The 27,422-nt window shown below is 39.5% G+C and overlaps 1 protein-coding gene across 3 annotated transcripts in view; it reads left to right on the forward strand.

Moving 5' to 3' along the window:
• Positions 1-1,838: 1,838 nt before the first annotated feature.
• The window catches only part of SCAF4 (SR-related CTD associated factor 4), a 65,035-nt gene continuing 39,451 nt past the window's right edge, over positions 1,839-27,422 (forward strand). For all 3 annotated transcript variants that reach the window (XM_023238818.2, XM_023238820.2, XM_023238819.2), the window contains exons 1-3: positions 1,839-2,342; positions 25,335-25,418; positions 26,571-26,615. In XM_023238818.2, the coding sequence (XP_023094586.1) occupies positions 2,313-2,342; positions 25,335-25,418; positions 26,571-26,615 (159 nt within the window). In that variant the 5' untranslated portion in view covers positions 1,839-2,312. The remainder of the gene's footprint in view (positions 2,343-25,334; positions 25,419-26,570; positions 26,616-27,422) is intronic.

The raw sequence follows: 27,422 nt of genomic DNA on the forward strand, positions 1-27,422 counted from the left end.
GATCCTAGACGCTGTCAGGTACTTTCCAGTCTACACCTTGCTGCCTTCTACCTCCAGCACCAGACAGGGCTGGCCTCATCTTCCAACTTGTTACTCTTTCCATACCTGTGTTCCCAGCCAGCTTTCCCTATTCCAGCTCCTCCCACCACTAGCTCTGCTGTGCACTAATGACTCCCAGGTCTCTACTTCCTCTCAGCCAGCTCTCCTGGCTCCACACATGTTTACCCAACTGCCTCCTAGACATCTTCACTTATCTGTCCCAGGAGCACCTCAACTCCAAGGGCCCCAGAAGGAAATCATCTGGCCCGGGGCATGTTAGTTAACTGAACTGGGCCTCACTTCCTCAACTATAAAACAAGGCATTACTGATAGCCACCTCATACAGAGAAGCTTGTTATGGAGATTAAGTGAAATATCATAGAATTGCATCGCATAGATTCTGGCGTATGGTAAAGGATCTACAAGTGTTAACTATTATGCCACCTTCCCTCAAACACATTCCTTCCTCTCCAAAGTCCCCAAATTGACTCACAAATCCACCACCCGCAACTCTTATCAAGCCAGAACCTTGAGCATCCTCCTGATACCTCCCTGTTCCTTAACCTGTCATTCTGTCCCAGCCCATTCATTCCACTTCTTAAACATCTGACCTTGTCTTTCCTTCTCTGCTCCATTGCCTTAAGTCCTGGGCTCCTCTGGGACTTAGAGCCATTCTTTCCCTGACCCTACCCTTGCTGTTCTATACCCTTCTTCTGAAAGAGCACATTGCACGACGCCACCCTCCTCTTAAAACTTTTCCAGGTCTCCCTTCTGCCTCGGGTACACAATCCAAACTCCTCGGCAGGGCACGGAGGCTCTTCAGGACCTGGTCTCAGTCACTCTCTCAGTCCACCCCACTCCCTAAGCTCCAGCTGGTCCTCCTTGGTGATGTCAAAGTATTCATCAGGTTCAGTCAGTCCACAGGGCCTTCTCCAACCGCTGCTGCAGTTTCCAGATGTAGCTTGGGTGCCACTTCCTCTGAGAAGCCTTTCTGGACTTCTAGTCAGATGAATAGCTTTCTTTTTTGTTCCCCTGGGTCTCTTCCCTAATACTTATCATGTTTTAGTTCTTATCTGCTCATGTGTCTGTCCTCCCCACTAAACTGAGTTGTCTGCTGGCAGAAAAATTGCCTTTTATTTCCATAACCCCAGAACCTAGCTCAGTGGCCAGCAGACAGTTGGTACTCAAGGTAAGTGAGCCAGAGCAAAGGGTTTCCACCAAAAAGGAAACGTTTGTTTGGGGAATCGATATCAAGGCTTAGAGAATCCACTCCTGTCGCGGCACAAGCTGAACACGGGTTCCTTCAGGCCTGCGTGGATATCCAGTGCCTGCACGTCGTTCTCGGGGCTTCACTCTCGCACAGTTAGAGCAGATACAGGGCTGCGCAGGCAGAGGCTGAACGGGCGCCTGCAAATGCACGCTCAGCGGGCTGAGGTTAAATCCTGCGCCCTTTGTTCCAGCCAGCGGAAAGCTAGCGGGTCTGTGTCCGCCCGCCAGCCGCGGCCGGCTGCAGGGCCCGCATGGGTAGAATGGCACGAAAACGCACCCGCGAACGCCGCGTCGGGCAGGGGCGCGCGTGTGCGCTGGCCCTCTCGGTGCCAGCTTCCCGACTCTGGGATCCCGCGCTCTCCCGCGCCCTCGCCGGGGCCCAGCTTCAGTGCCAAACAGTCTCCTGGGCCCGCCGCCACCGCCGGCGGGAAAGCGCCCGGCGTCCCGGCGTCACGCGCCAGCAGCAGGGCGCGCGGCGCGCGGGGCGGAGGCGGGGCGGGGGCGGGGCCAGCGCGCCCGAGGCGGGGCGGGGCGGGGCGGGAGCCGGGCACAGGAAGCGCTGGGAGGCCCGAGCCGTCCCAGGGTGCCCCGCGCGGCGTGGACTCGGGCCGCTGCCGCCATCCCGCTGGCGAGAGGGAGAGAGAGGCCCGCCCGCTCGCCGGTCGGGCCAGTGTGGGCCAGTGCGTGAGGGCGCGGGGGGCCGTGTCAGCGAGACGCAGAGCGCAGCCGCCACCACCAAACGGACATGTTGGAGCCCAGCGCCGCCGCCGCCTCCTTTTCCTTATCCTCCGAACGGGACTGAGAGGGGGCCCGCCACCCTCCGCCTCTGCCGCCCGCCCCGCCGCCTCGGCCGCAGCCTCTTCCTGCCCGGCCTCTGGCTCCGCCGCTCGTCGCCCCCCCACCCCCCCGCCCCTCAGGCCCGGCCGGTTCCCCGGCCCCGCTCCGCCGCGGCGCGAGGTCTATGTGACCGGCGGGCCCGGAGCAGCCGCCGCCGCAGCGCGAACATGGACGCCGTCAACGCCTTCAACCAGGAGGTGAGGAGTGCTCGGGGCGCGGGGGTGCCGGGCCTGCCGCGGGAGCCGGGACTCCGTTTCTCCCGCCGCCGGAGGTTTAAAGCTGTGGTCGGGGTGGGGACGCTTCCTGCCCCGGTTCCGGGGCGGCGGGGCCTGCGCGGAGAGGCCTGCGGCCCGGGAGAGGTCGCGGCGGCCACGGGAACCGACCCCACACCCCTCCCCCATCGCCCACCCCCGGGCAGCGACCTCGGGTTGCCCCCCTCGCCCCCTTCCGGCCTCCCCCAGCCCGCGTCGGCGCTGGTGCCTCCAACTTCGCCCTCTTTCAGGTCCCGGCGCTCTCGCTTTCTGCTCCCAGCCCGTTACTGGCTTCGCAGTGCCGGGCGTCCGCAAGGGGCTAAGAAAGAAGCGCGGGCGGGCGTGTGGGGTTGGGGGCGGGGGAGCGGGAGCATCTGCCGGTCGCCGGGCTGGCGGAGCGGCGGCCTCCGCTCTCCTGTTGCTCAGGCCCCGGCGCGGCGGCGACTGGACTCTGATCCCGGGTCGAGGAGGAGTCGGAGAGGGTGTTCATCCCCCCTCTCTCAAGATTCACACACTTGGGAATTGGGGTCCCCAAATGAAGAGGGGTGGCTCCTGATTTCGAGTGGTGAACACAGTCCTTGTAATGGGCTCTTTGGCCCCAACGTGACACCTAAAAAGTTGAATGGGAGAGTACTTGCCCCGCCTTAGTCCGGTAGAAAGCCGGCTTTGGCCTCTAGTCTCCCACCCTCGCAGTCCGGTCGAGGTAGTTAATCCTCGGCTCCCTTCTAGGGGAACATTTACATGTGAAAACCTCCCAAAACCGGGAACAAAGCTGCCTGCCGCCTTGAAGCTCTATAGTTTTATCTCCAGCCGTTCCAGGTGCTGTTTTTGGAGCGTAGAGTCCACACACCCTCTTCATCAAAATCGGTTTGGGGGGAGGGGACTTGACCATTGATAATTTAAAATACAATTACCGAATGGAAACTGTTGTCTTGTGTTGACTTGGATTATTTTCCTTTTCCAAACACTAAAGAGGAACCCAACATTGAAAAAGTCAGATGGAGTACTGTAGCTCTAGATGTCTTGATATATTGAAAACTCGATGCATCTCACGATAAGATTTTGTAATTTCACTTGTAACAGAATTAAGGTGCGATAACTTTTCTTCTAGATTTGCCGTGCGGTAATATGCGACCCTCCAGTAACACTGCAGTTAGGACCTTTCATTGCCTTACAGATTATCCTCTAGATGATTTGTCTTCAACTATTGGGTACAAAAAATGTCTTAACTGTAGTGGCAACTGCTGTTGGACAGTGTGATGATTTTCAAAATAACGAAATAATATTTCCTAATATTTGATGGCTAGAGAATTTGTGATGCTACTCCAAAGATTTCAGGTTTGGAAGTTGACTTGGTTTCCTGAAGGCAAAATTCACTGAAATGTTGACTCCATGAGGGCAGAGAGTCTGTATTCTTTCCTCCTCCCCTCACCATAGGAGGCAAAGGAGGCATGAGGATTTGTATAAATGGTACAACAGTTTTTTAAAGATTGTAAATATTTATTTCCTCAGATAAAATCTTATGGACTCTTTTTAATGAAAAAGGGGATTTTTTAGAGTATTCTTAAGTTCGGAAGTACTTAATTGTGAGTTAGGCATTATGGAAGTTGACATTGAGCACATTAAGAAGCAAAATATCTTACGTTAGTTCTGGAAAAGTGTGATTAGTTTTTACTTTGAAAAACCAAAATTAGGTATGATACTGCTTTTTCGAAAAAGGGAAATGGTATTTTAACCTTTTTAAAATATACAAAATGAGAATTTTCCTATCTTGGTACATTTTTCAGCTCAATTTTTATTTCCATTCCTAGTCTTCATGAACTGCAAATTACATTATGTTAGGTGTGTGTTGCCAATTCCATCTTTCTTCTGAAGAAACTTCCTTCTGGAGAAATTAGTCTGATTTTAAAATCCATCGTCTTGCGCCTGCCTGTTTGATTTGTAGTGCTTCTCAGTTTTTTCTCCCCATTCATGAAATGTTATTGGTTAGTTCCCTGTAATTTCAAATCTCCCCAATCTTACCTTAATTTTACAAACTTTCGAGTGCGTGCTCAGCTACAAAAGCTGTGTCCTAAATACTGTGGCACTACCAAGGATCTCTGTCCCCTAGGAGCCTAATGTAATAGAGAACACAAGACTTTGGCAAATAACTTTAATATGTGATAGAACAGCTTCTTTGGGGCTCTTTAAAAGTACTGTGGGATGGCAAGTGAAGACTTGGGAAGAAAAGGTTGATGTCAGTTTCAGAATTTCAGAAGGTGTAGGAAGTAGTGATTGAGGGACAACAGTGCTCAGGAATAAGTGAACAGTATAGTAGTTTGGTTCCAGAGGCTACGGGAAAGTAAAGATGGTTAAGTAATTTGGTGCCTGACAAGTTTCATGTCCGTCTAATGTGTTTGAATTCCGTTTTGGGGCTGTGGATAAACTGAAGATTTTAAGTAGTGTGATACAATCAAGAAAACTGCTTGATTTGTAGTGTATGTTATAAAGGCAGATATCTGAGGAAGATTGACATTTTCAGGACTAAGGTCGAGTTAAGTAGAGTTTGGCATGGAGAGCAGGAAAAGGATATGGGCCAGAGGAATCCATGGACCTTGCCATCTCGTAGGCTTATAAGCACCTTTTGCCCCCAACATTCTAGGTGCTGGGAGAGTGGTGATGCTACTAACGCAAGTCAAGCAATCATCAAAAGCATACTTGGTGGAGGGGGAAATATGTTTGGTTTTTGAACAGGTTGGGTTTGAGATTGAGTGGAAAAGTCATGTGGAAATTTCTGGCAAGCAGTTGGGCATGTAGGACTCAAACTTGGAAGCAACCAATGAATAGAGGGAGACATCTGGAAGTCACTCTCAGATGTGCCCTGGAGGAAATTGAGAGGGGAGAGAAAAGAATTAATATTTAATAAGCATCTCTGGCATATCAGGCATTTTATATATACATATCTAACAATATTCCCACAGCTTTGCACAGACATCCATTTATAGATGAGGAAACTGATTTTCAAAGAAGTTAAATAATAACTGGCCCAAGGGCATACTGTTAGCTAATGGCAGAGCTGGGATTTGAGTGCACATCTTCTCATCATAATTGCTGCCTACAGATAATATGTATAATACCAGGGGAGAGGTTACAGGTTAAGACTTAAGAAAAAAGCAACTAAAATTTGAGAGTAATGGGATCTGAAGTTTAAGGTTGAATGGTGATGGAGATAAGGAAACAAATGTAGTCTTTTAGAATTTTGGTTATGAGGGATTTAAGGACATGAAGGGAAAGAGCAATTAACAGTATAGAAGGCACTGGTGCTGGGCCGTTTGTATGCTCATATATAGCATATATGAGGTTTTAGCCTTAATAAGTGACATTCAGGCCCTGGTGTCTTAGATGCTAGTAGAAGCTTGAGCATGTTGGGAGAGTGGAAGTGTAGAGAAGCATAGTTTAAAGCAACATGAGGGCTTGCTTAGAACAAAATTGTGGATAAAAGGAAGGGTACAGATCACAGGTAAAAGAGGTCAGTATCTCTGATACAGGAAGGAAGATAAAAGATGAAGTTACTAAAGACACCCACTAAACAGGACTTTTATGGTGAGACACTTTGTAGGGGTTGTAAAAAAGGTAAGTGAAAAAAGTGAGTGGCCAATTATAGCTGGTACTTCATTGTTTTCTGCTATGCTTATATACTCCTTAATGTGAAGAGTTTGGTATGTTGTAAGTTTGTTGAATGAATAAGAGTTATGGATTGGATTTTTTAAATCTATTGATTACATTTTAGCCTTTAACCAATCTTGTCTAGGGGCGCCTGGGTGGCGCAGTCGGTTAAGCCTCCGACTTCAGCCAGGTCACAATCTCGCGGTCCGTGAGTTCGAGCCCCGTGTCAGGCTCTGGGCTGATGGCTCGGAGCCTGGAGCCTGTTTCCGATTCTGTGTCTCCCCCTCTCTCTGCCCCTCCCCCGTTCATGCTCTGTCTCTCTCTGTCCCAAAAATAAATAAACGTTAAAAAAAAAAAAAAATTAACCAATCTTGTCTAATTCCAAAAGAGTAGATCTCACACTTTTTTTTTTTTGGCAGCATCTATGATTTTGAGACTTTTAATTAAAGTATTAAAAAGTACAGAGAAGATATAGCAGTAAGAATGGACAGTTGTAAATATTAATATTATAAGTGTTGTGGGGTTTTTTGTTTTTTGTTTTTGAGAGAGAGTGTGTGTGCACATGTGCCTGCGGAGCCAGCCTGGGGAAGGGGCAGAGGGAGAGGGAGATCTTAAGCAGGCTCCATGCTCAGCACGGAGCCCGAGCCTGATGCAGGGCTTAGTTCCACGACCCTGGAATCATGACCTGAGCTGAAATCATGGGTCAGATGCTCAACTGACTGAGCCACCCAGGAGCCCTAATAAGTGGTTTTAATTTAAATTTTAAAATATTAAAAGTTAAAGCCCTTTCCTCCTCCAGAGGCAATCAAAGTGAATTTAGTATCAATCTCTGGTACATAAGCAATATGTAATATTCTGTGTTTTGATATGCCTGAGTGGTATATTGTACATATTTGTGTTTTTCCTTAAACTTTACTAATATTATATATTAAGATTTCATTTTAACTGCTGGGGAGGATGCTGTCATTTGAGTAAACCGTATTTTATTTATCTAGTTCCCCAGTTGATGAACATTCAAGTTGTTTCTCATTGCTGGCAGTGAACTTTTTTTTTTTAATTTTTTTTTTTAATGTTTATTTATTTCTGAGACAGACAGAGCATTAATGGGGAGGGGCAGAGAGAGAGGGAGACACAGAATCAGAAGCAGGCTCCGGGCTCTGAGCTGTCAGCACAGAGTCTGACGCGGGGCTCCAACTCACAAACCGTGAGATCATGACCTGAGCCGAAGTCAGACGCTTAACCGACTGAGCCATCCAGGCGCCCCATGACAGTGAACTTTCTTTAACATGTCTTCATATATAAGAGTTTCTCTGGGGCAGCTATTCTCAAACTTTGCATTTTGACTTCTTTTGCTCTTAAAAGGTAAGGACCACAGAGAACTCTTATATTTGTGGATGATATATCATATATATTTTGGAGGTATTTACCATTTTAGATATTTAATCTGAAAAATGCATTTATTAAATATAACAAATCATTAGATGTTAACAAAAATAACATTTTTAATGAAAAATAACATTTCTGAAACAAAAATGAGAAGAGTGACATTGTTTCACATTTTTGCAAATCTCATTTAAACTTTGGTTTTTAAACCTGGGTTCTCATATGTACTTCTTTAGAAGTTCAATCTCTTGCAATTACACACGTCAGGGTAGCCTCTAGAAAACTTTTGCGGTACACTTGTGAGAAAATGAATGAAAGGGGCAAGAAATGTCTTAGTATTAAAATGAAACCAGTTTTTACCTCATTGACCACTGAAAGGAACTCAGACCCCCAGGGATCCTCAGATTATTTTTAGAGAACTACAGCCCTGAGATACTGAGATACTGAAGTGGTATGCATATAATGATATGTTGGGAATTCAGGAAGAAAATATGAGAACTTTAACATTCATTTTTATCTTTAAGATCAGACAAATTAAGCTTTATGAATACTTTATGAATTTATGTTGGTACACTTATTCACTGGGCTTTCTAGAACCACCATGTTATCCTGAAGAGTTGAGTTCCACATCTCAGTGGGGAACTTGTCGCTCCTTCCTTTTCCCACTGGAAAGTTTTGTGTATGGAGTATTGTACCTATTAATTATTAGGTGTGTTTGTCTTCCCAGAATTTATGTATGTATGTATGTATGTATGTATGTATTTTTTAATGTTTATTTAAAACATTAGGGAGGGAGACACAGAATCCAAAGCAGGTTCCAGGCTCTGAGCTGTCAACACAGTCCGATGTGGGTCTTGTCCCCACGAACTGCGACATCATGACCTGGGCTGAAGTCGGTCGCTTAACTGACTGAGCCACCCAGGCACCCCAGAATTTATTTATTAAAATTTTTTTCTTGATGTTTGTTTTTGAGAGAGAGACAGAGTGGGAGTGGGGGAGGGGCAGAGAGAGAGGGAGACACAGAATTCAAAGCAGGCTCCAGGCTCTGAGCTGTGAGCACAGAGCCTGACGTGGGGTTGGGGCTCAAACCCACAAACTGTGAGATGTGACCTGAGGCAAAGTTGGATGCTTAACCTGCTGAGCCACTCAGGTGCCTCTGTCTTCCAGAATTTAAATCATATGATAAAGATACCTTGTTGTTGTTATCATTCTAACCCGTAATATTAGTCTTTAGTTGTTTTTGATCATTCCTTTCTTCTTGGAGAGTTTTATCTAAAGCAGTGGACAAAAGAGTTGACACAAGATTCGTACTGTGTGGAAGAGATACAGAGAACCAGGGCAATAGTTGAAGTAAAACTGGAGGTTTCTCTTCCTTCATTTGACCATGTTATGCTATTACCACACGAGTTTTAGATGTTAAAGTTATCATTGTATTCTTCTGCTCTTTCTTGACCCTCAGTGAGTTGCTTATCTCCAACAACAGTAAAAATCCGGCCTTATAGTGCGTGGAGGGAAGCTGGCTTTTCGGAGCTTTCTGTTGCAGCATTTATCACTGACGTTCTTGTTGAAAATATCCCCTGCCCTAAAAGTCTAGAATTTTGCTTAGTATTTTGTTTCATTAAAAATGACATGGACACATGATTAAGGAACTGAATCAGAGAGAACTTGGAATGATGGAAAAGTTGACTTATAAGTCTTGTGAAACCAAATTCCTGACAGAAAGTTGACAAAATGGTAGTTGGTATTTGGCAGGGGTGGGGAAATGTTTTTTTTTTACCAGATACAAATTGTAGGTGGTTCTCTGCCATGGAGCACAAGTGAATATACTTTACTTCAGCACTCCAGGTAACGTTTCTGTAAATATCTGCACACACTGAAATCTCATTTTAAGTATACCTTGATAACATGGTAGGAACAAAGTTGTTACATAAACAATGAACTTTTAATATTATTCATAACATTTGTTGAGATAATATGCTGGATTTTTTTTTTTTTAGCCCACCTCGCAAGCATACAACTTTAATGAGCTAAAAACAAGCTATGCTATATATAGCATATAGGTATATGCTATATACCTATATAGGTATATAGAATAAGCAGCTTACCTATTACCAGTTCAAATTTTTGGTAACATTGGTTGATTAATATTCTATTTTGATGGAACAGGAAAAGGGAGAATTTGGTAGTAGTTAGGCTTGTGTTAGACTAGGCCTTAAAAATATCTTGAAAGGTTAAACTTGGGAGGGGCGGTGCGTGGGTGGCTCAGTAGGTTAAGCGTCTGACTCTTGATCTTGGGTCAGGTCATGATCTCACAGTTCCTGAGATCTCACAGTTCATGAGTTTGAGCCCTACATTGGATCAGGCTCTGCGCTGATGGCATCGAGCCTGGTTAGGATTCTGTCTTTCCTCTCTGCCCCTGGCCCACTGTGTGCAAATGCAGGTGCACGCTCGCTCTCTCTCTCTCTCTCTCTCTCTCTCTCTCAAAATAAATAAACTTAGAAAAAGAAAGCTTAGATTTGAAGAGACATGTTTGCATTTTTGCTAATACTACATGTAATTAAAAGTGCACTGTCAACGACTTTGAGAACTATTAAGATTTCACAAACAATACTATAATTTATTATATCCTGGTCACCTTCGTCCTGTTAAATATTTTCATGGTTTATTGATTACATTTCATTGCTTTATAGCTAGAGCTCCTTATTGGTGATTGCGAAGGCATAGAAAAATATAGAAACTTTGATATTCCAGTGAAGCACATTGTGCAGGTTAGTAGTGAAGTCAGCAAGAAATCTACTGTAACGCTGGAGTGAAGTTAGGAATTAGAAGCTAAGGGGCACTTGAGTGGCTCAGTCAGCTCAGTGGCTGACTTGGTTTTGGCTCAGGTCATGATCTTATGGTTTGTGAGTTCAAGCCTGCATTGGGCTCTGTGCTGACAGTGTGGAGCCTGCTTGGGATTCTCTGTCTTCCTCTCTCTGCTGCTTCTGCACTTTCTCTCTCTCTCTCTCTCTCAAAATAAATATTCCAAAAAAAAAAAAAAAGGGTTAGATGCCATGGTTTTTTGTTTTTGAAAAAGAGCGAGCATGTGTGGGGGAGGAGCAGAGGGAAAGGGGGAGAGAGAATCTTAAGTAGTCTCCATGAGATCATGACCTGTGTCGAAATCAAGAACCCAGATGCTTAACTGACTGAGCCATCCAGGCACCCCCATGCTAAGGTTGTGATGGAGTTGGGCATCAGGGCTGGGGAGATGGCAGGGCTCAGTGAAAAGTAGAGAGCCATACAAGTTCCGCTCGGAGTTATCATTTGTTGGATATCATTGTTTGTTATCATTGTTTGGATAATTGGTGAATTTGGTATAAATCCATGTGGGTCAGTAATCCTAGTTGGAAGAAACTATAGAACAATGGCATGCCTTGCTTATTTGCCACCAAAGCACAATTTTTCTTTCTTTCTTTTTAATATAGACCTTTTCTACAACAGAATTACTTCATGCAGAAGTAATCATGAGATTGGCCAAAAAAAGAAACTTGAACTTTATGCCAGTTGCAAATAAATGTTATAGTGGAAAAAAGGAGTTAATATTTTTAAATTGCATCAGCACTTTTTTTGGGAAAAAGTAGAAAAACTTACCTATTTACTGGTCTGTCATAATATTGACTTTCTATTATATTCCAGTTTCCTTTCAAGCCTTATTTCTGCATATTTGCCAATGACTGTCAAGGTGATCTTCACATATTTGTGTTCAGTAAACAGTTGTAGCCAGATTCATCAATCTTACCTTCACCCATAATTGAATGAAGAACACTTTTTATTGGTTTTAATTACGAAAAGTTGTACATAAAGCAACACACATACACTGGTTAGGGAGTCTTAAACATAAGTCACTTTTGGTACAAATTTAGAAAAAAACCCACTTCACAATACATTCTAGAAATCACAGTAGTACCCATGTCTTTTTTCAGCATTGACTATAATGACTTTGAAATGTCTCCTCAGTCAAAAAAATTTTTTCACTAAAATATTTCCACCAAAAAATTCAGTATAGATTTCTATTAGTTAAACATTCTTCAAATTAGGTGTAAATGTCTGCTTCCTTATATTTTGTTGCATAATAATGACCTCCATGATTTTTGTTCATGGATCTTCAAGCTTTATGTTCCATTATACCTTTGTTCAGGGCCTATCCTGGCTATTAGTAAATATTTATACCAGAAAAAAATATTTCAAGAAAGAAGAATTGCGCTCAGCTATCTTATTTTGAATGTAACTCTTTAATCTTTAAACACACACTCATATATAGGAACCACAGGATTGGAGAAACAAACTGAGCCTGAGCATAAGCTATACGAAATTTCTTTGTAGTGACTCTCCAAATGTGAATTCACAGTTGTGGTGAATCTGCATGTTTTGGGCACTGACCACATAACTGGAGGGTTTCCTAATAAATTTCCACTAAGAATAGATTGCTTATTAAAAGAAATGTAATAAAAATGTACAGATTTGATGCTTCTATATTGTTAAAATTCAGCAGTAACCACAGCAGTAGATTTAAACTTAAGCATCTCAGTCAACAACTTATTTTAGGGGAAGAAATATTCTGTCCCTGATGTTACGTAGAATTGCCAGTGTTTAGTAATGGTAAAATAATTTCAGTCAGTTTTTGTATTTAGAGGCTTTAGAGACAATTCACCCACTATTGGTTGCCCTGTATTGGTTTCTCCCATTGTCCTGCTGTTACCTGAAAGACCAATAGTTGACCACCTCTATATAAAGTCTTCCTCTGCAAAATTTTTAATATATCTGTTTTCATTTTATCATGAGTATTCCACTTTATTTCCTCCTTTTGTCAGAGCTGAGTTTTAGCTGAAGTGGAATTCTAAGACCCTGCTGAAAGAAAGTCTATAATGGGAAAATTTACAGCAATATACCTTTTAAGCCTTGAGGAAACATAAAATACTCTCTAAACTTTAATGGCCATGTATCACCTCATTCACCTTAATTAAGAGATGCTGAATGGTAAATCACTTTGGAAAGGACAGCCAACTTTGGGGTTCATTGGAGATATGTTTGAATCTTCATAAAGGCCTTTATTATTGTTTAATGTCAAAAATAGGCATGGGGTGCCTGGGTGACTCAGTTTGTCTGACTTCAGCTCAGGTCATGAGTTCGAGCCCACGTCTGTGCTGATAGCTCAGAGCCTGGAGCCTGCTTCGAATCTGTGTCTCCCTCTCTTTCTGCTCCCCCACCCCCACCCCCCCAGTTAATAAACATTTAAAAAAAATTTTTAAATAGGCAAACTCATAGAGATAGTAGATTAAAATTCGTTGGTGGTGGGGAGGAATGAATATGGAGTTTTTGGGAGGGGATTAAAGTACTCTAAAACAAAATAGGGCTAATGGTTGCCCAACTCTGGAATATAGTAAAAACCACTGGATTGTATACTTTAAAGGAGTGAGCTTTATAGTATATGAATCATATCTCAGACCTGTTGTAAAAAATAGAAAAATGTTAGTTTTTAACCCATTTTCATTGTTTTGTTGCTTGATCTGATTTTTTCTCAATTGAAAACAATATTTTTTAGCTACTGAGTGCCTCTGTAAATTATTTTGTTGATCTTGAATCCTAAGTTTGTTTTATAAGATATGTTTAGTTTTTACATGCTCTTTTAAGAAGTTACCCAGTGGGAACAGTTCACAGGAAGGACAGGAAATGATTCCTGCATTTGCCCATTAACTACCAGCCAGATGTCAGCTAATGGGTTAGGAGTTGTATATGGGTATCTTTGCATTCTTTCCATTTTAAAGGTAAGGAAACTGAAGAGATGGTGTGAATTGACCACAGTCACACCGTATAGAATGGCATTTCTGAGATATGACGGAGTACTGTAAGTACCCATCTGAGCTCAGTCCATAGTCCCACCTGGCTACTCTGAAGGCTTTTGAGCAGCTAATTTTTGTCTACTGGAGTGTTTATGAGGAGAGAGGGCTCGCTAAACAGCTTTTGTACATTTGAAGCATGGTAGTGAGTGTACTATAATGTATACTTTTGGAAGGATTTGTAAAAATTTAAGAATAATGAAGTTTGGTAAGTTTTTAAGTCATCCATAGATGATCCATGTTTAAAATTTAAGATATGCTTTTAGACATGTATGTTTCTTTTACTAATTTATAATCACTATTTAAATTTTAAATTGGTTTGGGGATTTTTTAAATGCTAACATTTTTAATTTTAGTCCCATGCTTGTGCATAAATCTAGTCATGACAACTTTGTGGAAATAACTGATTATAAATAAAATATGTAAATTATGGGTAATTTTTATTTTTTCTTCTAATCAAATGATTTTATATCCAGGAACCAAGTTTTATTTCTTCTATTGAAGTCTAGGAAGAAATACTTAATTCACAAAAATGTTTTCTGGCCAATTTTGGGAGGGAAGACATAAAGTTCACTAGTGAGGCACAGTAAAAGTAATTTTGAAATCTGGCATTGGTGCTAGTAAAATAGAGCAGTGCCATGGATAAAATACTTGCCATTTCCCAAAATTGCCACCTGGCTGTTTCTTGGTCAAGTGAAAAGGAAGAAGTGGAGGATTGATTGCAGTTCAGTGAACCAAAATGTAGGTAAGGACTAAAAAAAAATGACCTGTTGTCCTAAGCTGGAACTGAATGGGTTAAAAGCCCTGCTAAAGAGAGGCAGCTTTGGTTGTAAAGTGAAAAGTTTGAGTGGCTGGTTGGCTGGCTGGCCAGCCGACCAACTTAAAACTTAAAAGTTTGAGTGAAAGGTGGACCCTTGGAAATTGTAGGAGAGTTAGTCTTAAACGAAGAATAATAAATTAGGGCATATTGTATAGAATAAGTTGTCAGAAATTAACTGCTTAGAAAATCTGTTCTGCCAGCAGGAAATATTAACAAATAGGGGTGGGTGATAGAATTAAAAAGTGGGGAATACAACATATGAAGTTTAAACTGTTTGCTATATGCTGTTTTCTTAATTCACATAGAAATATAAGTAGTTAAAAGTGGTTTTGTATTTAATGTTAACAGTTTTCATTTGCACTTACATGTGTATTTTGTAGTGCATTTCTCTAAATTCTGGAACTAGGAGAAAAGCTGGAGTGTTTGTAGGAGGATGTAGGATGTAGTAAGATAAAGCAATGTAGGAAAAGTATGAACATTTTTTTTAACTTGAGAATAGTTTGTGCAGCATTGTTACTTGTAAAAATATCTGGATAGGAATCATGAGAAATCTGAAGAGTGAGTTTTATAGAGAAATCAGTGGAACTATTTTGTAGTGTTTAAGTCAAATGAAAGACTGCTCAGTAGGAACAGGGAGACAATAGTTTCTTTTTCCTGACTCTTTGTTTTAAAAAGCCTTGTAGGGGCGCCTGGGTGGCTCAGTCGGGGTCGGTTAAGTGTCCGACTTTGGCTCAGGTCATGATCTCACTGGTTCATGAGTTCAAGCCCCGCGTTGGGCTCTTTGCTGACAGCTCAGAGCCTGGAGCCTGCTTTGGATTGTGTCTCCCTCTTGCTGTCTACCCCTCCCCTACTTGCGGTCTGTCTGTCCGTCTGTCTCTCTCTCAAAAATAAATAAAACATTAAAAAAAAAATAAAGCCTTGTAAGTTTGCTCCATCTTAAGAATATTTCATATTAATGCCAGACTGTCTTGTCTGTATACTTTCCTCTAAGCAAGTGGAAAATTGGTTAATCATTTGGGTTTCAAAGGACTTTTGACTTTATAGAAAGTAAATACAATTTGCTTGGCAGTGAAGTGTATGTCAGTAATTAAAGAGATGCTTTCTTTAATGTTTGTTTATTTTTGAGAGAGACAGAGACAGAATGCGAGTGGGTTGGTGCAGAGAGAGACACAATGTGAAGCAGGCTCCAGGCTCCGAGCTGTCAGCACAGAGCCTGACGCGGGGCTTGAACTCACGAGCTGTGAGATCATTACCTGAGCGAAGTCGGACACTCAACCGACTGAGCCACCAAGGCACCCCAAAGGGATACTTTGTTTAATGCACAAAGGTCAACAAAGTCTATACTAAAGACAGTGATTTCTTAAATTTGGGTTTTGTATCCACAAGGTATCCCTTATTATAAAGATTTAAAGGAACAAATTTAAAATTGATTTTTAAATATTTTAATAATTTTGAAAAACTTTATTAAAGATTTACAAGCCATTGACTTGGATATAAGTGTTAATTTCAAAGACAAGGTTTAAGTAATGAATAAGCTGTATCTGATAATGATGGTTCTATTTATTTACTTATATTTATAATCAAAAGTTGAGAAACTTTGTTTCATACAAAGTTTTTCATTTTTAAGTCAATGGGTTTGAGTATTTCAATTTTAATATTAATACAAGTATATAAGTTTAGGAAATAAAAGAAAATATCCCACTGAATACCATTAATATTTTTTCTAATTTTCAAATCATGGAAGATTTGAGTGCAAATGATTATTGTTTTAGATAAACTTCTAGAAGTGGAATTCTTAGTTTAAAAGATACTGACATTTTTTAGTTCTTGGTACATAGGTTTAAATTTCCTTCTGGAATTAAAGCTCACCGATTAGGTCTCATCAGCAGAGGGCAGTGCCGCTTTTGCTTGATGCTGATCTACCTTTGTGCCAGTTAGATAATTGAAGAATTGTGTCTCTTTGTTTTACTTTGTACTTCTTTGATTATTGGTAAGGTTGAAATTTTTTTCTGTATTTATTAATCGGCTATTGGGGTTTTCTTTGTTAATTGAGTTACTTCCCTGTACATATTTTTCAATTTCACCATCTTGTACGTGTTCTGCTTTCAGGTAGAATGGCATAGTTGGCAGAATGGCATTGTTTAATGTGTGGTGGTTTTGCAACCCTCTGTACCTCCCAACTCCTCCCCCATCATGTTGAATTGCCCAGTATTTTTTTTTTTTTAAGTTTATTTATTTGCTTTTGAGAGAGAGAAAGAGCAGGAGAGGGGGAGAGAGAGAATCCCAAGTGAGCTCCACGTTGTCAGCACGGAGCCTGATATGGAGCTCAGACCCACAAACTGTGAGATCATGACCTGAGCCAAAACCAAGAGTCAGATAATTAATCCACTGAGCCACCCAAGTGCCCCTGAATTACCCAGTATTACGAAAGTATTAGTTCCAACAAACATTTGGTAAAGTGTATATAAAGGCATAAAGTGAAATGCCAAGTAAAAAGGAACTGTAAACTATCCCTTTCCTAATTGTTCCAGCAGTAAGAATTTTTTTTTTACAGAGTTATCTTCAGGCTGTAATTAGATAGACAAAGCATCTTTGCAGAAAAGAGGATTTTAAAGTTTTTTTTTTTTCCTAATTATCTTCTGTTAGGAAATTTGATGTGTACTTCTGTAAAGTGTTTATATGTTACTAATAAACATTCAAGTTATGTTGGAGTTAACTTGATTTGGTTGAAGCTCATGTGTCTGATACATTGAGTCGAATGAAGAGGAAGAAAGACTAGAATTAAATGCTTTGATATCTGCATCTATCAGGAGGAAGATTTGAATACTAGCCTGTAAGTGTACGTGTTTCCTTTTGGAAGCATTCATATTTTTCTTTAAAGTTTGTAGTTAAGTATTAATAACAGGAGCTTAAGGCAAAATTTGTCATCTTGGAGGTGATAATAGGAAGGAAGAAATACTACATGTATAATCGATATAATTCATTATAAAATAAATGTTAGGAAAGCAAATATTTTAAAGTTGAGGGGAGAAAAGGTAGTGGTAAGTATGCCATTGAGTGATTCCTAAAGAAAACATTGAGGGATTTAAGGTTAGAAGAATTACTTAGACTAGAATGATCTTCTGATTCTTTTACTGCTTTGACAGATCTTTTTTAAAAAATAGGAAAAGGCATATTCCAGAAATTGTAGACTCAATGCCAGTAACTTTCATCTGTGATGGTTGTTAGTTTGTTTTATGAACAACTAGAAATTTCTAGTCTAGGAGTCAGAACAGATTCACTAACAATTCAGAGCAGAATACATTAATCTTTTTTCTTTTGTGAAGTGTGTTTTGTGTAGTGAGGACTGTAAACCAAATATTTCAGAAAGATATTTGTCATGATTTCATTATGAATAAATTAGAACAATATAGACAGGATGGAGTGTTAAATGAATTTTAGCTGACTGGCAGTGTCCAGGGAATATCAGGGTCATCCCACAAGTAGGTCCTGTTCTTATTTTTAAAAACATTGAGTTGGAGGAAGGCATATAAAGCACGTTAATGAAATTTACGAGCTGATTGGAGTAGCTACTACATCAAATGGCAGAAAATTATTTCCAGATGGCCTGAGTAGATTGAAAGGACTGTCTGAAACCAACATAAAGTCAACATGAAGATCTAGTTTTGAGAGAGATTCCATTGGAAACAGTTTGAGGGTTTTGGTTGATTATAGATGTGTTAATGGATTAAGCACTGCTGTTTTTGGAGATCATAAATAAGCCCCCTCCCCCCTTCAGAATCCTGGAACCTGTTAATATGTTACAAGAGACTTTGAAGATTTGATTAGGTTAAGAATATTAATTAGGATGGGTGAATTATCCTGAATTATCTAGATGAGCCCAATGTAATCCCAAGGGTCCTTACACAAAAGAGGAAGGAGAATCAGAAAGTGATGTGACAGCAAACACAGAGGTCAGGGAGGATGGAAGAAGATGCCACCCCGTTGTCTTTGAAGATGGAGGAGGAGACCGTAAGCCAAAGGAGTCTACGTAGGCACCCTGTAGAAGCTGGAAAAGCCAAGGAATAGATACTGCCCTAGAGCCTCCAGAAGGAATGTAGCCCTGCTATCACCTCAATTCAGACTAGAGATTCTGACCTCCAAAACTGCAAGATGCATTTGTGTTGCTTTTATGCTACTAAGTTTGTGGTAATGTGTTTTTGCAGAAATAGGAAACTAAGAAAATACACTAGATTCCATTAACACAGTAATATATCTGGACGATGTCCATTTGGTGGTATCATACTTAAAAGAAATTAGCCAGGGGGCGCCTGGGTGGCTCAGTTGGTTAAGCATCCAACTCTTGATTGCAGCTCAGGTCATGATCCCAGGGTCGTGAGACCTCGCTGAACCTGCTTGGGATTCTCTTCTTCCTCTCTCGGCCCCTCCCCTGTGTGCTTGCTCGCTCGCTCGCTCGCTCTTGCTTGCCCTCAAATATTTAAAAAAAAAAGAGCCAGAATAGATCAAGAAATACCATTTAATAGTTGAAGAAGATAGGTGGAAGTCGGTTTAGTTACCTTCGAATATTTTATCATGAGAGAGATAAATATTGTGCAGAATTGGAACAGGAGAGGGAAGGTATCAGAAGGGAGATTCAGGGTTAGTTCACAGGAGGCTTTTGTAACCACTGGAGCTGATTAGTTATGAGTTATTAAGCCTTATGTCACTAGGCGGGAACTGCAGATGTACTATAAAAGTGGTTCTAAATTCGGTGTGAGTACTGGATTAGATACTAAGGTGCTATACAGCTTTAAAAGTCTTTGATACTACCGTACCATCACCACAGAGAAGTTTTCTCTAAATGCAATCGTAGATGCAAAGATTCTCAGACATTGTATAGCTTTATTTAGTGAGCTACTTATGTGTCAGTTACTAGGTTGAGATGTCTGTATGTTATCTCATTTAATCCTAACAGCCTTATAAGATGTAATGTATACTATTAATCCCCCTTTTCATGTTTAAAAATCCTTGAAGTTTAAAGAAGTTAACTAAATTTGTCAAAGTTTATACTGTTAGTGAATAGCAGAGTATCTTGTTACTTTGACTGCCTCAAACTGAATTCTACAGGTGTCACAGGCCAAATATTCTTATTCTTTACCTTCTCCTGAAACTATTCTTTATTGAAATGAGTTTTTAATGAATGATTCTTAATAATTTGTAGACTACTTTGTCTATCAGGCATGTTGCAAGACTACATGCACAGTTATATTTTTTATAGTCATTTAGCTAGTGACAGGGCAAAAAGCCAAACTCAGTCTGTTGTTGGCACGTATTTTTTTCCAACTGATGCCTTCCAAGGGGGTCTTGTACCTTTATCAGCCTACTGCTTCTGCTATTTTATATTAGAGAATTGCATGGTTTCCTCTGGCTGCTTTGACATAGTTGTTTTCATTGACAGATTACATTAATTGTGAATATAGGCTGTGATAGTAGGGAGAGTGCTGCTCCTAGGAATATTTATTGAGCACCTGCCCTGTTGCAGGTGATAACACTAGTCATTCCATGTGCAAGAACTAATTCAGTTCTCACTGAAACCTCTGAAGTAGATAACCACCATGTCGTTTTTACATAGGAGGACGCTGCGCCCTACAGAGGTTACGTAATCTGCCCAGAATTGTGTTACATGGCTGGACCCAGAATCAAAACCAGGTCTTTCTGACTCTTTCCAGAATACCACAACGTCTGATTTTTTTCTTTTTCACTAGTAGTTTGTTGGAGTTCTACTGAATTTTATGGTTCTCAGGCTTTTATATACAGCCAATAGATTTTTTTTCTTGAGGCTTGTTGGCTGAGACTGGATGTTGGTCAGAAATAACTAGAGCCTGAATTATCTCTGCCCTTGTTTCTACTCTGAATATACTGCATATTCTAAACTTGATTGAAAAATATGAAATTTTTTTTCTAACTTGATGATGCTGTTTTCCTGCAGTTTGTAAGAAATGTGTTCGTGGTTTAAGGAATCTGTTTATTATTGAAAGGTTACAGCAGTTAGTTTGGGCTGTATTTTCCTCATTTGGAAACAAAATAATTTTTCTCTGAGTCCTTGCCTTTCACATTTTTTGACCGTCACTCCCGTGGTACGACTTGAAATTTTACGTAGAGTCAGGTGTTTGGGCACACCCAAAACTAAGAAGTTTCACCAAATAGTACTTACCTTTGCTGTGCATAATGCTATTGAATTTTTTACTCTGTTCCACTAAAAAAGTTGTGTCACATCCATTGTTTATATTTCTATTCTAATGTACTTCAACCCACAGTTTGAAAAACACTACTTTGGATTATCTCCAGGATTGTTTTCTCCTTTCAACCAAATTATATGTGGTGGTAATAATAGGTAACATCTATTTGTATTTACTTTGTGCTAGGTGCTGCATTAAGTGCTTTTTAAATGTGTTGTTTGTGTTAAACTTCTCTAAATGTAGAGGCTATTATTTTCATTTTACAGATGAAGGAACAACTTCTTATAGCAAGTGGTGGAGCCAGGATTTCCCAGACAGTTGATTATTGATCTTGTGTTCTGATCATTACTTAAACAGAAATTTATTGTTTTTAAAAATTCATTCAGTAAGTATAATCTGAGTCTTAGGTCAGCACAAGTTTGTGTGCTTCTGAGAGATTCCTCAGCCAACATTCAGTTAACTCTTTGTTTTCTAAGATTATTCAATTTCAGCTTCGCTCTAGATCCAGTTAAGGACAGTACATTGCCTCTTATTGCTTGTCTGGGCACATCCCTTTATCTCTAGGTCACTTTTTTTTTGTTACTAAAAAATTTTTGCGTCCAACTCCTCGTAACAATTATATTTTTGTCTACTTTCTCATTTGGGTCTCCTCCATGCATGCATGTGTGTATATGTATATGTTTTTAGTCATACAGTGTTTATCATCTTTAATATCTGTGTATTGTTCATTCCACTGGGGTAATGTATTACAGTATTAATTAAATAATTTGCTTATTCTTAGGTAGTTATTGGAAAGAACTTGAGCTTTGGGCAGTGGTAGACCACAGATTGAATTTACCACTTAATTAGCTTTATGACTTCTAGCTATTCTTGAACTTTTGTGCCTCAGTGTTCTCATCTGTAAAATGGAACTACAATATTTAACTATCATAAAGGCTATTGGTGTTTCTATTTAAATACATAGTGCCAGTGTTCATAGTTACAGTAAAGTCTATCGATTTCAGCATAATTTCTGAGTCTCCTTTTCCAATGAAGGCATTGATCTGGATACTAGGGACCTTTTTGCTTTGCAAAAGTAGAGACTGAAAGGGGTGTCTGGGTGGCTCAGTTGGTTAAGTGTCCACCTTCAGCTCAGGTCATGATCTCACAGTTGTGAGTTCAAGCCTCACATTAGTCTGTTTGCTGTCAACACAGACTTTGCCTCAGATCCTCTGTGCCCCTCTCTTTCTGCCCCTCCCCTCCTTGCGCTCTGTCTCAAAAAAAAAAAAAAAAAAAAAAGGTAGACTGATGGATAAATTTGTGCTTTGAAGAAGTCAATAAAATATTGCTAACATTCACTGAGCTTTTAAAAGGTAATTTTTAAACCTCCAGTTTTGAAACTTCTATATCTGCCTGTAGTGTTTTTCTTCATAAATTATATAAATACAGATGTACAGCTTTAAGGTTTAAGAAAGGCATTTGTAAAGGAAAGAGCATCTAAAAAGAAACTTAAATGTTATAGAAGGATTACAGTGCTCACAAATAAGAGATATTTAAGGGTGGTCATCTGTAAAGCACTGAAACAGGGCTCTGCCTCCTCTGTGTACGAGACACTTAGTTTGCTATTTCTGAGCTCGCAGAGATTCATTACATTAGTGAAAAATGATCCAAAACTGCATTTCTGCCTCCTCACCTGCCACTTTACCAGTTGGACTTTGAAATCACTTTCAGAAACGTATCTCTTCAGCCACCTCATAGTCAAACTGAACAAGGTTTGGTTTGCACCTCTTAATACCATTTGACCATGCCAAATGCCTTTAATTTTTGGCGTTTGTCCTGGTGTTCATTTTTGCAACCCCTTTCTCTGTACCACACAGGAATTTTTGGTATACCTTAGTTTGTATGTTCTTGGTTGTTTTCTTAACTACAAATTTCTCCTCACCCATACTCATGGCTTTGATTCTGTGACTTTCCAGTTTCTAGCCTGGATCTTTTGCGTTCCAGATCCGTATTCTCATGTCTGCCTCAATTTCAGTAGGCATCTGGAATTTAAATTCAATGTGTTTCATCATTACTCCTGAGTCAAAACAATGCATATAGACAGGCATAAATGCGTGTTTGATATTTTGTCTGTGTTCCCCATCATAGTTAATGATGTGGTATGTATTTAATCAGTAAGCAGCATTTTATTAAGGGTATGAGTATGCTATTGGGAATTGTGAGCTATGAAATCTATAAATTTTAGTTCACACCCATTCCCTGGGCATCATCCAAAACAGATGTAACCCTTTTGAGTATCATCTCAAAACAGGTATAAGAGAATCTGTTAGTTGTTAATGTGAAACTAAATAAATTTATGTACCACTAAACTTAAATCTTCCTTGTACATAGTAGTTCACAAATGTTGGTTCCCTCCTCTTCCCAAGTCATCTTTTCTTCCTGAAATGTATTAACATAATACCTTTTTCACTGTCTCTTAGATAATGGATAGCAGTTGAGGTTCTCTTGCTGGTCTTTTGCTTGAATGGTTATACTACTTTATGATATAGTCTGTATTTTAATTTTTTTAACAAGTTATAATTTAAATATAGATTATGGAGCATTTTATCAAAAGGTACGCTGATCTGTCTTGTGTGCTCTGTTGGCTGAGTTTTTTTCTATGGCAAGTTGCTTACTGCTGAAATAAGAAGTGCTATTCAGTACATTAAATGAATATTAGCTTTGGCTCAGGCTTCATGAAAATATGATTCTCCAAGCTTTTAATTACCAGAGAAGTAGTTTTCACTGTTGTACTTTCTTAAGATCCATATATAAACTTTTTTGCGTTCCTTTTCTTTGCTTTAAGGTACAGAGAAGGAAATAGAACAACAGTAATAATAAATTGTCTTAATTCTTTGTAAGTTTTTTAACTCATAAATGGTCAGAATATATCCTTTATAAATGCATGCTATATATTTCATTTTTAAAATTTTTAGAATTTTACATTCACGTTTTTAGAACTTTTTTTAATGTTTTCTTTTTTTTTTTCTTTTTTTTTTTTTAATTTTTTTTAACGTTTATTTATTTTTGAGACAGAGACAGAGCATGAATGGGGGAGGGTCAGAGAGAGAGGGAGACACAGAATCTGAAACAGGCTCCAGGCTCCGAGCGGTCAGCACAGAGCCCAACGTGGGGCTCGAACTCACGGACTGCAAGATCATGACCTGAGCCGAAGTCGGAGGCTTAACCGACTGAGCCACCCAGGTGCCCCTAATGTTTTATTTTTGAGAGATGGGTATGCAAGTGGGGGAGGGGCAGAGAAAGGTGGAGATTGAGGATCTGAAGCGGCTCTGGGCTGACAGCCTAGAGCCCAGTGCAGGGCTGAGATCATGACCTGACCCAGAGTCAGACACTTAACAGACTGAACCACCCAGGTGCCCTACATTTTTAGAATTTGCATTTGTTGTCATACTTTAAATTATCTTTTATTTTTTTTAAATTTCTCATTAGTTTATATAATCTCAAAGATTACTGTCTCCTTTCTAATTGTTTTCTGTTAGTGAGCATTGTTCTCAAGGATAATTTTTATTACATTGGTAAATAATAAAGAATCATGACCTTATTTAGAGAACCACTTTTTTGAAAACAAAATTCCTTTCTTAATGTCTTTGTATTTCTCCTATTTTCTGTATCTTAATACTGCTTATGGAAAAATTCTTTCTCTGCTTAAACCAAAGTTTTAAGTCTTAAGTCTGGTTCTTGTATTGATTGTATCTGTCATTCCATACCTTTTCTAATATTACTGTTACCTGTAGTCCCTTTGTGTCTGTAGTTTTGAAAAGCTGTGAAAATTCTCTGAATTTTTAGGATACCCTACCAGGTAGGAGTGTTTACCGTATGAAGAGAGACTTTGTCCTTTAGGTTAGCTTCTTAGTGGTCTAGTAAAGGTCTGTGTCTTTAGAGATTCCATATTTGAAATATCAACATTATTTAGATGAAAATGGAAGGAAATATGATTCATATAAATCCCTGAAACTTACTTCAAAATATGTTTTTAGAAGTCCTAAGTGAGTGTTTTGCCCATGATTAAACAAACAAACAAAAAAAGCAGAAGAAGAATTTAAGAAGCTAAATATAAGCTTCTTTATAACCCTCTGTGGGCTCTCATTATGTCTTGGTTCGATTTAAACTTTGGGGGGGGGGGCGCCTGGGTGGCGCAGTCGGTTAAGCGTCCGACTTCAGCCAGGTCACAATCTCGCGGTCCGTGAGTTCGAGCCCCGCGTCGGGCTCTGGGCAGATGGCTCAGAGCCTGGAGCCTGTTTCCGATTCTGTGTCTCCCTCTCTCTCTGCCCCTCCCCCGTTCATGCTCTGTCTCTCTGTCCCAAAAATAAATAAACGTTGAAAAAAAAAAAAAGTTAAAAAAAATAAATAAATAAAAAATAAACTTTGGGGGGAAGGAGTATATACATGGGTGGTCAAATCTCATGGGGAGCACCTGATTGTTGGATTTACTGTCATGGGATTTGTTCAGTATGGTGCCATTTATGGTGCCATTCCTGACTAATCCAAGAAATTGTGAATTCCAGGATTTTAAATGTCTTGCCTGATTTAATGAATCTTTCTCCAAATGAACCTTAGAATTATTTAAAGTTCTCTAAAATCTCAGTAAGGTTTGCATTAAATATTGAGTCAGATTATAGCTTTCAGTCCAGGAACATGGTATGTTTCTGTTCAAATCATTTTTGAGTTCTTCAGCAAAACTTTGCAATTATTTTAGTTACAGATTTTGTGAATTTCTTAATGTTTTTTTTTTCTTCTTTGCTAATGTTTAATATTGTTTCCCCACTGTATTTTCTTAGTGGTGATGCAGGTTATATAGAAAAGTGCTTGGATTTTCTTTACTAGCTGAAATCTTAAACTTAGTTTCAAAAGTTTGTTATTCTTTTAGTTAATAAATTACAGTGTCTTTGTAGAACTGAGAATTGACTTCTAACTTTACCTTTAATTTTTAAATTATTTTCGTTTTTTTTTTTTTAAGCTCTTTTCACTTATGGATATGAAACCTCCCATCTCTCGAGCCAAGATGATTCTTATCACTAAAGCTGCTATTAAAGCTATTAAGGTAAGAGTAAAAATACTTAATTTGAAAAATTTTTTTGGAAATTTTGAAAATATTGTTAAACATGAGAATTCAACCTGTTAGTTTAGGCCTGAATCAGAGAGCAGTAACTAGCTTTTGCTGAAGGTGTATGATAATAAAGTACAGTGTATTTGCGTTGTAACATATTATTTCAAAACCCGCTTTTTTCCTTTTGTTGTTCTATAGTATCTCCCCTTTATATTGTTTCAAGCTTTGTTGAGGTATAATTGACAAATAAAATCGAATATATTTAAGAATAGAATTGGACAGAACAGAACATGATGGTTTGGGGCTCCTGGGTGGCTCAGTTGGTTCAGCACTTGACTCTTGATTTTGGCTTGGGTCATGATCTCACATTTGTGAGATCGAGCCCTGCGTCAGGCTCTGCGCTGAGTGATTTTTTTGGGATTCTCTCCCTTTCTCTCAAAATTGTTTAACATTAAAAAGAAAAGAGGAACATGATAGCTTGATACATACATACATTATGAAATGATTAACACAGTCAAGCTAATTAGCACATCCGTTGCCTCACATAGTTGCCTGTGTATGTGTGTGAGAGAGAGAGAGACTGACTCAGAAAGTCGAATTAACTGAAATGGAGAGTAGAATCAAAGGTGTTTCTATTATTTTATTACACTGTTCTTATCCCTCATAAAGTTGCTTGATATACTGCTTTATTAAGGCTTATTGATTAAAAATCTAAGAAAAGGAACTTCTTTTCCAAGGGAGGGGGGTGTAGTTTCTGTGTTATTTATTTATTTCATGTTTGTTTATATATTTGGAAAGAAAGTGTGTGAGTAGGGGAGGGACAGAGAGAGACCCAAATAGGCTCTCCTTTATCAGCGCAGAGTCAGACAAGGAGCTTAATCCCACTAACCATGAGATGATGACCTGGGCCTAAATCCAGAGTCGGACGGTCAGCTGACTGAGCCAGCCAGGCACCCTAGTAGTTTTGTTTTACTTAATTTCTTTATATTCACTTGTTGACTAAGGATTATTTCTCATGGTTCACTCACTATTATCTTGAGAATTATTCAGATTTTGCAAATTTTAAGGTTTCAAGTATTTTCTAATTATATTACTGAAAATGTGGAAATATGTGAACTATAGTAATTTTCTTCTAATTCTTTTCAGCTTTATAAGCATGTAGTTCAAATAGTAGAAAAGTTCATCAAAAAGGTAACTATTCATTTCATTATTACCTCATTTTAGTTATCAGTATTTGTAATTTACTTTTTTCATTGTAATCTGGATGCTTGCTTTTAAACCCACTCTACAAAAAAAAAGTTGTCACTAGGCTTGAGTTTGTTTTTAAACAAAACAAAAACAAATTTATAGCAGTACTGTTGACTGAGCACTGAGTGTGAGGTAGGGACTCAGCCAGTCTTTTGTACTGTGCTGGATGCTTCCCTGACATTCCTCCCCTGCTGTTTGCCCTGTCTACTTTGTTGACATTTAACTAATCCTGGAGTATTTCAAATGAAATCACTTTGTAAAGTTTTTCTTTCTAATTTTTTTCTGCTTCTGTCATAATTAAATCATTTTTCAGTTTCACAGTTGTATCTGGTTTTATAACCATGTGATTAGCACACATCTGTCTCACCAGAGGACTGAGAACGGATACTTAAACCTCTCTGTCTTCTTCCCCAACCTGGAGCTGTGTCGTGTGGTATATACTAATAAATGTGTGTGGCATTGTCTTTGATCCATGGCCTTTGAATACTAGCTAAGAGATGAGAATTAGAGTCCCAGTAGACCAAAAAAATGGCCAGTAGAAGTTTTTATAGTAGCACATCAAAGTGTAAATAAGTAAAAGAGAAAAAAAATTAAAATTACCTGCATGCCACCACCCGAAATGACTTTGATATTTATATCTGGATCTACTCATTTTTTAATTGTGTACATGTACATTCATAAAAGGGAAAATGGTGACATTGATAACCTGTTTTTCCCCACTAAATTTATCATAAACATCTGTAGAGTATT

Source organism: Felis catus, chromosome C2, assembly GCF_018350175.1.
Source record: "Felis catus isolate Fca126 chromosome C2, F.catus_Fca126_mat1.0, whole genome shotgun sequence".
NCBI classification, from domain to species: Eukaryota; Metazoa; Chordata; class Mammalia; order Carnivora; family Felidae; genus Felis; species Felis catus.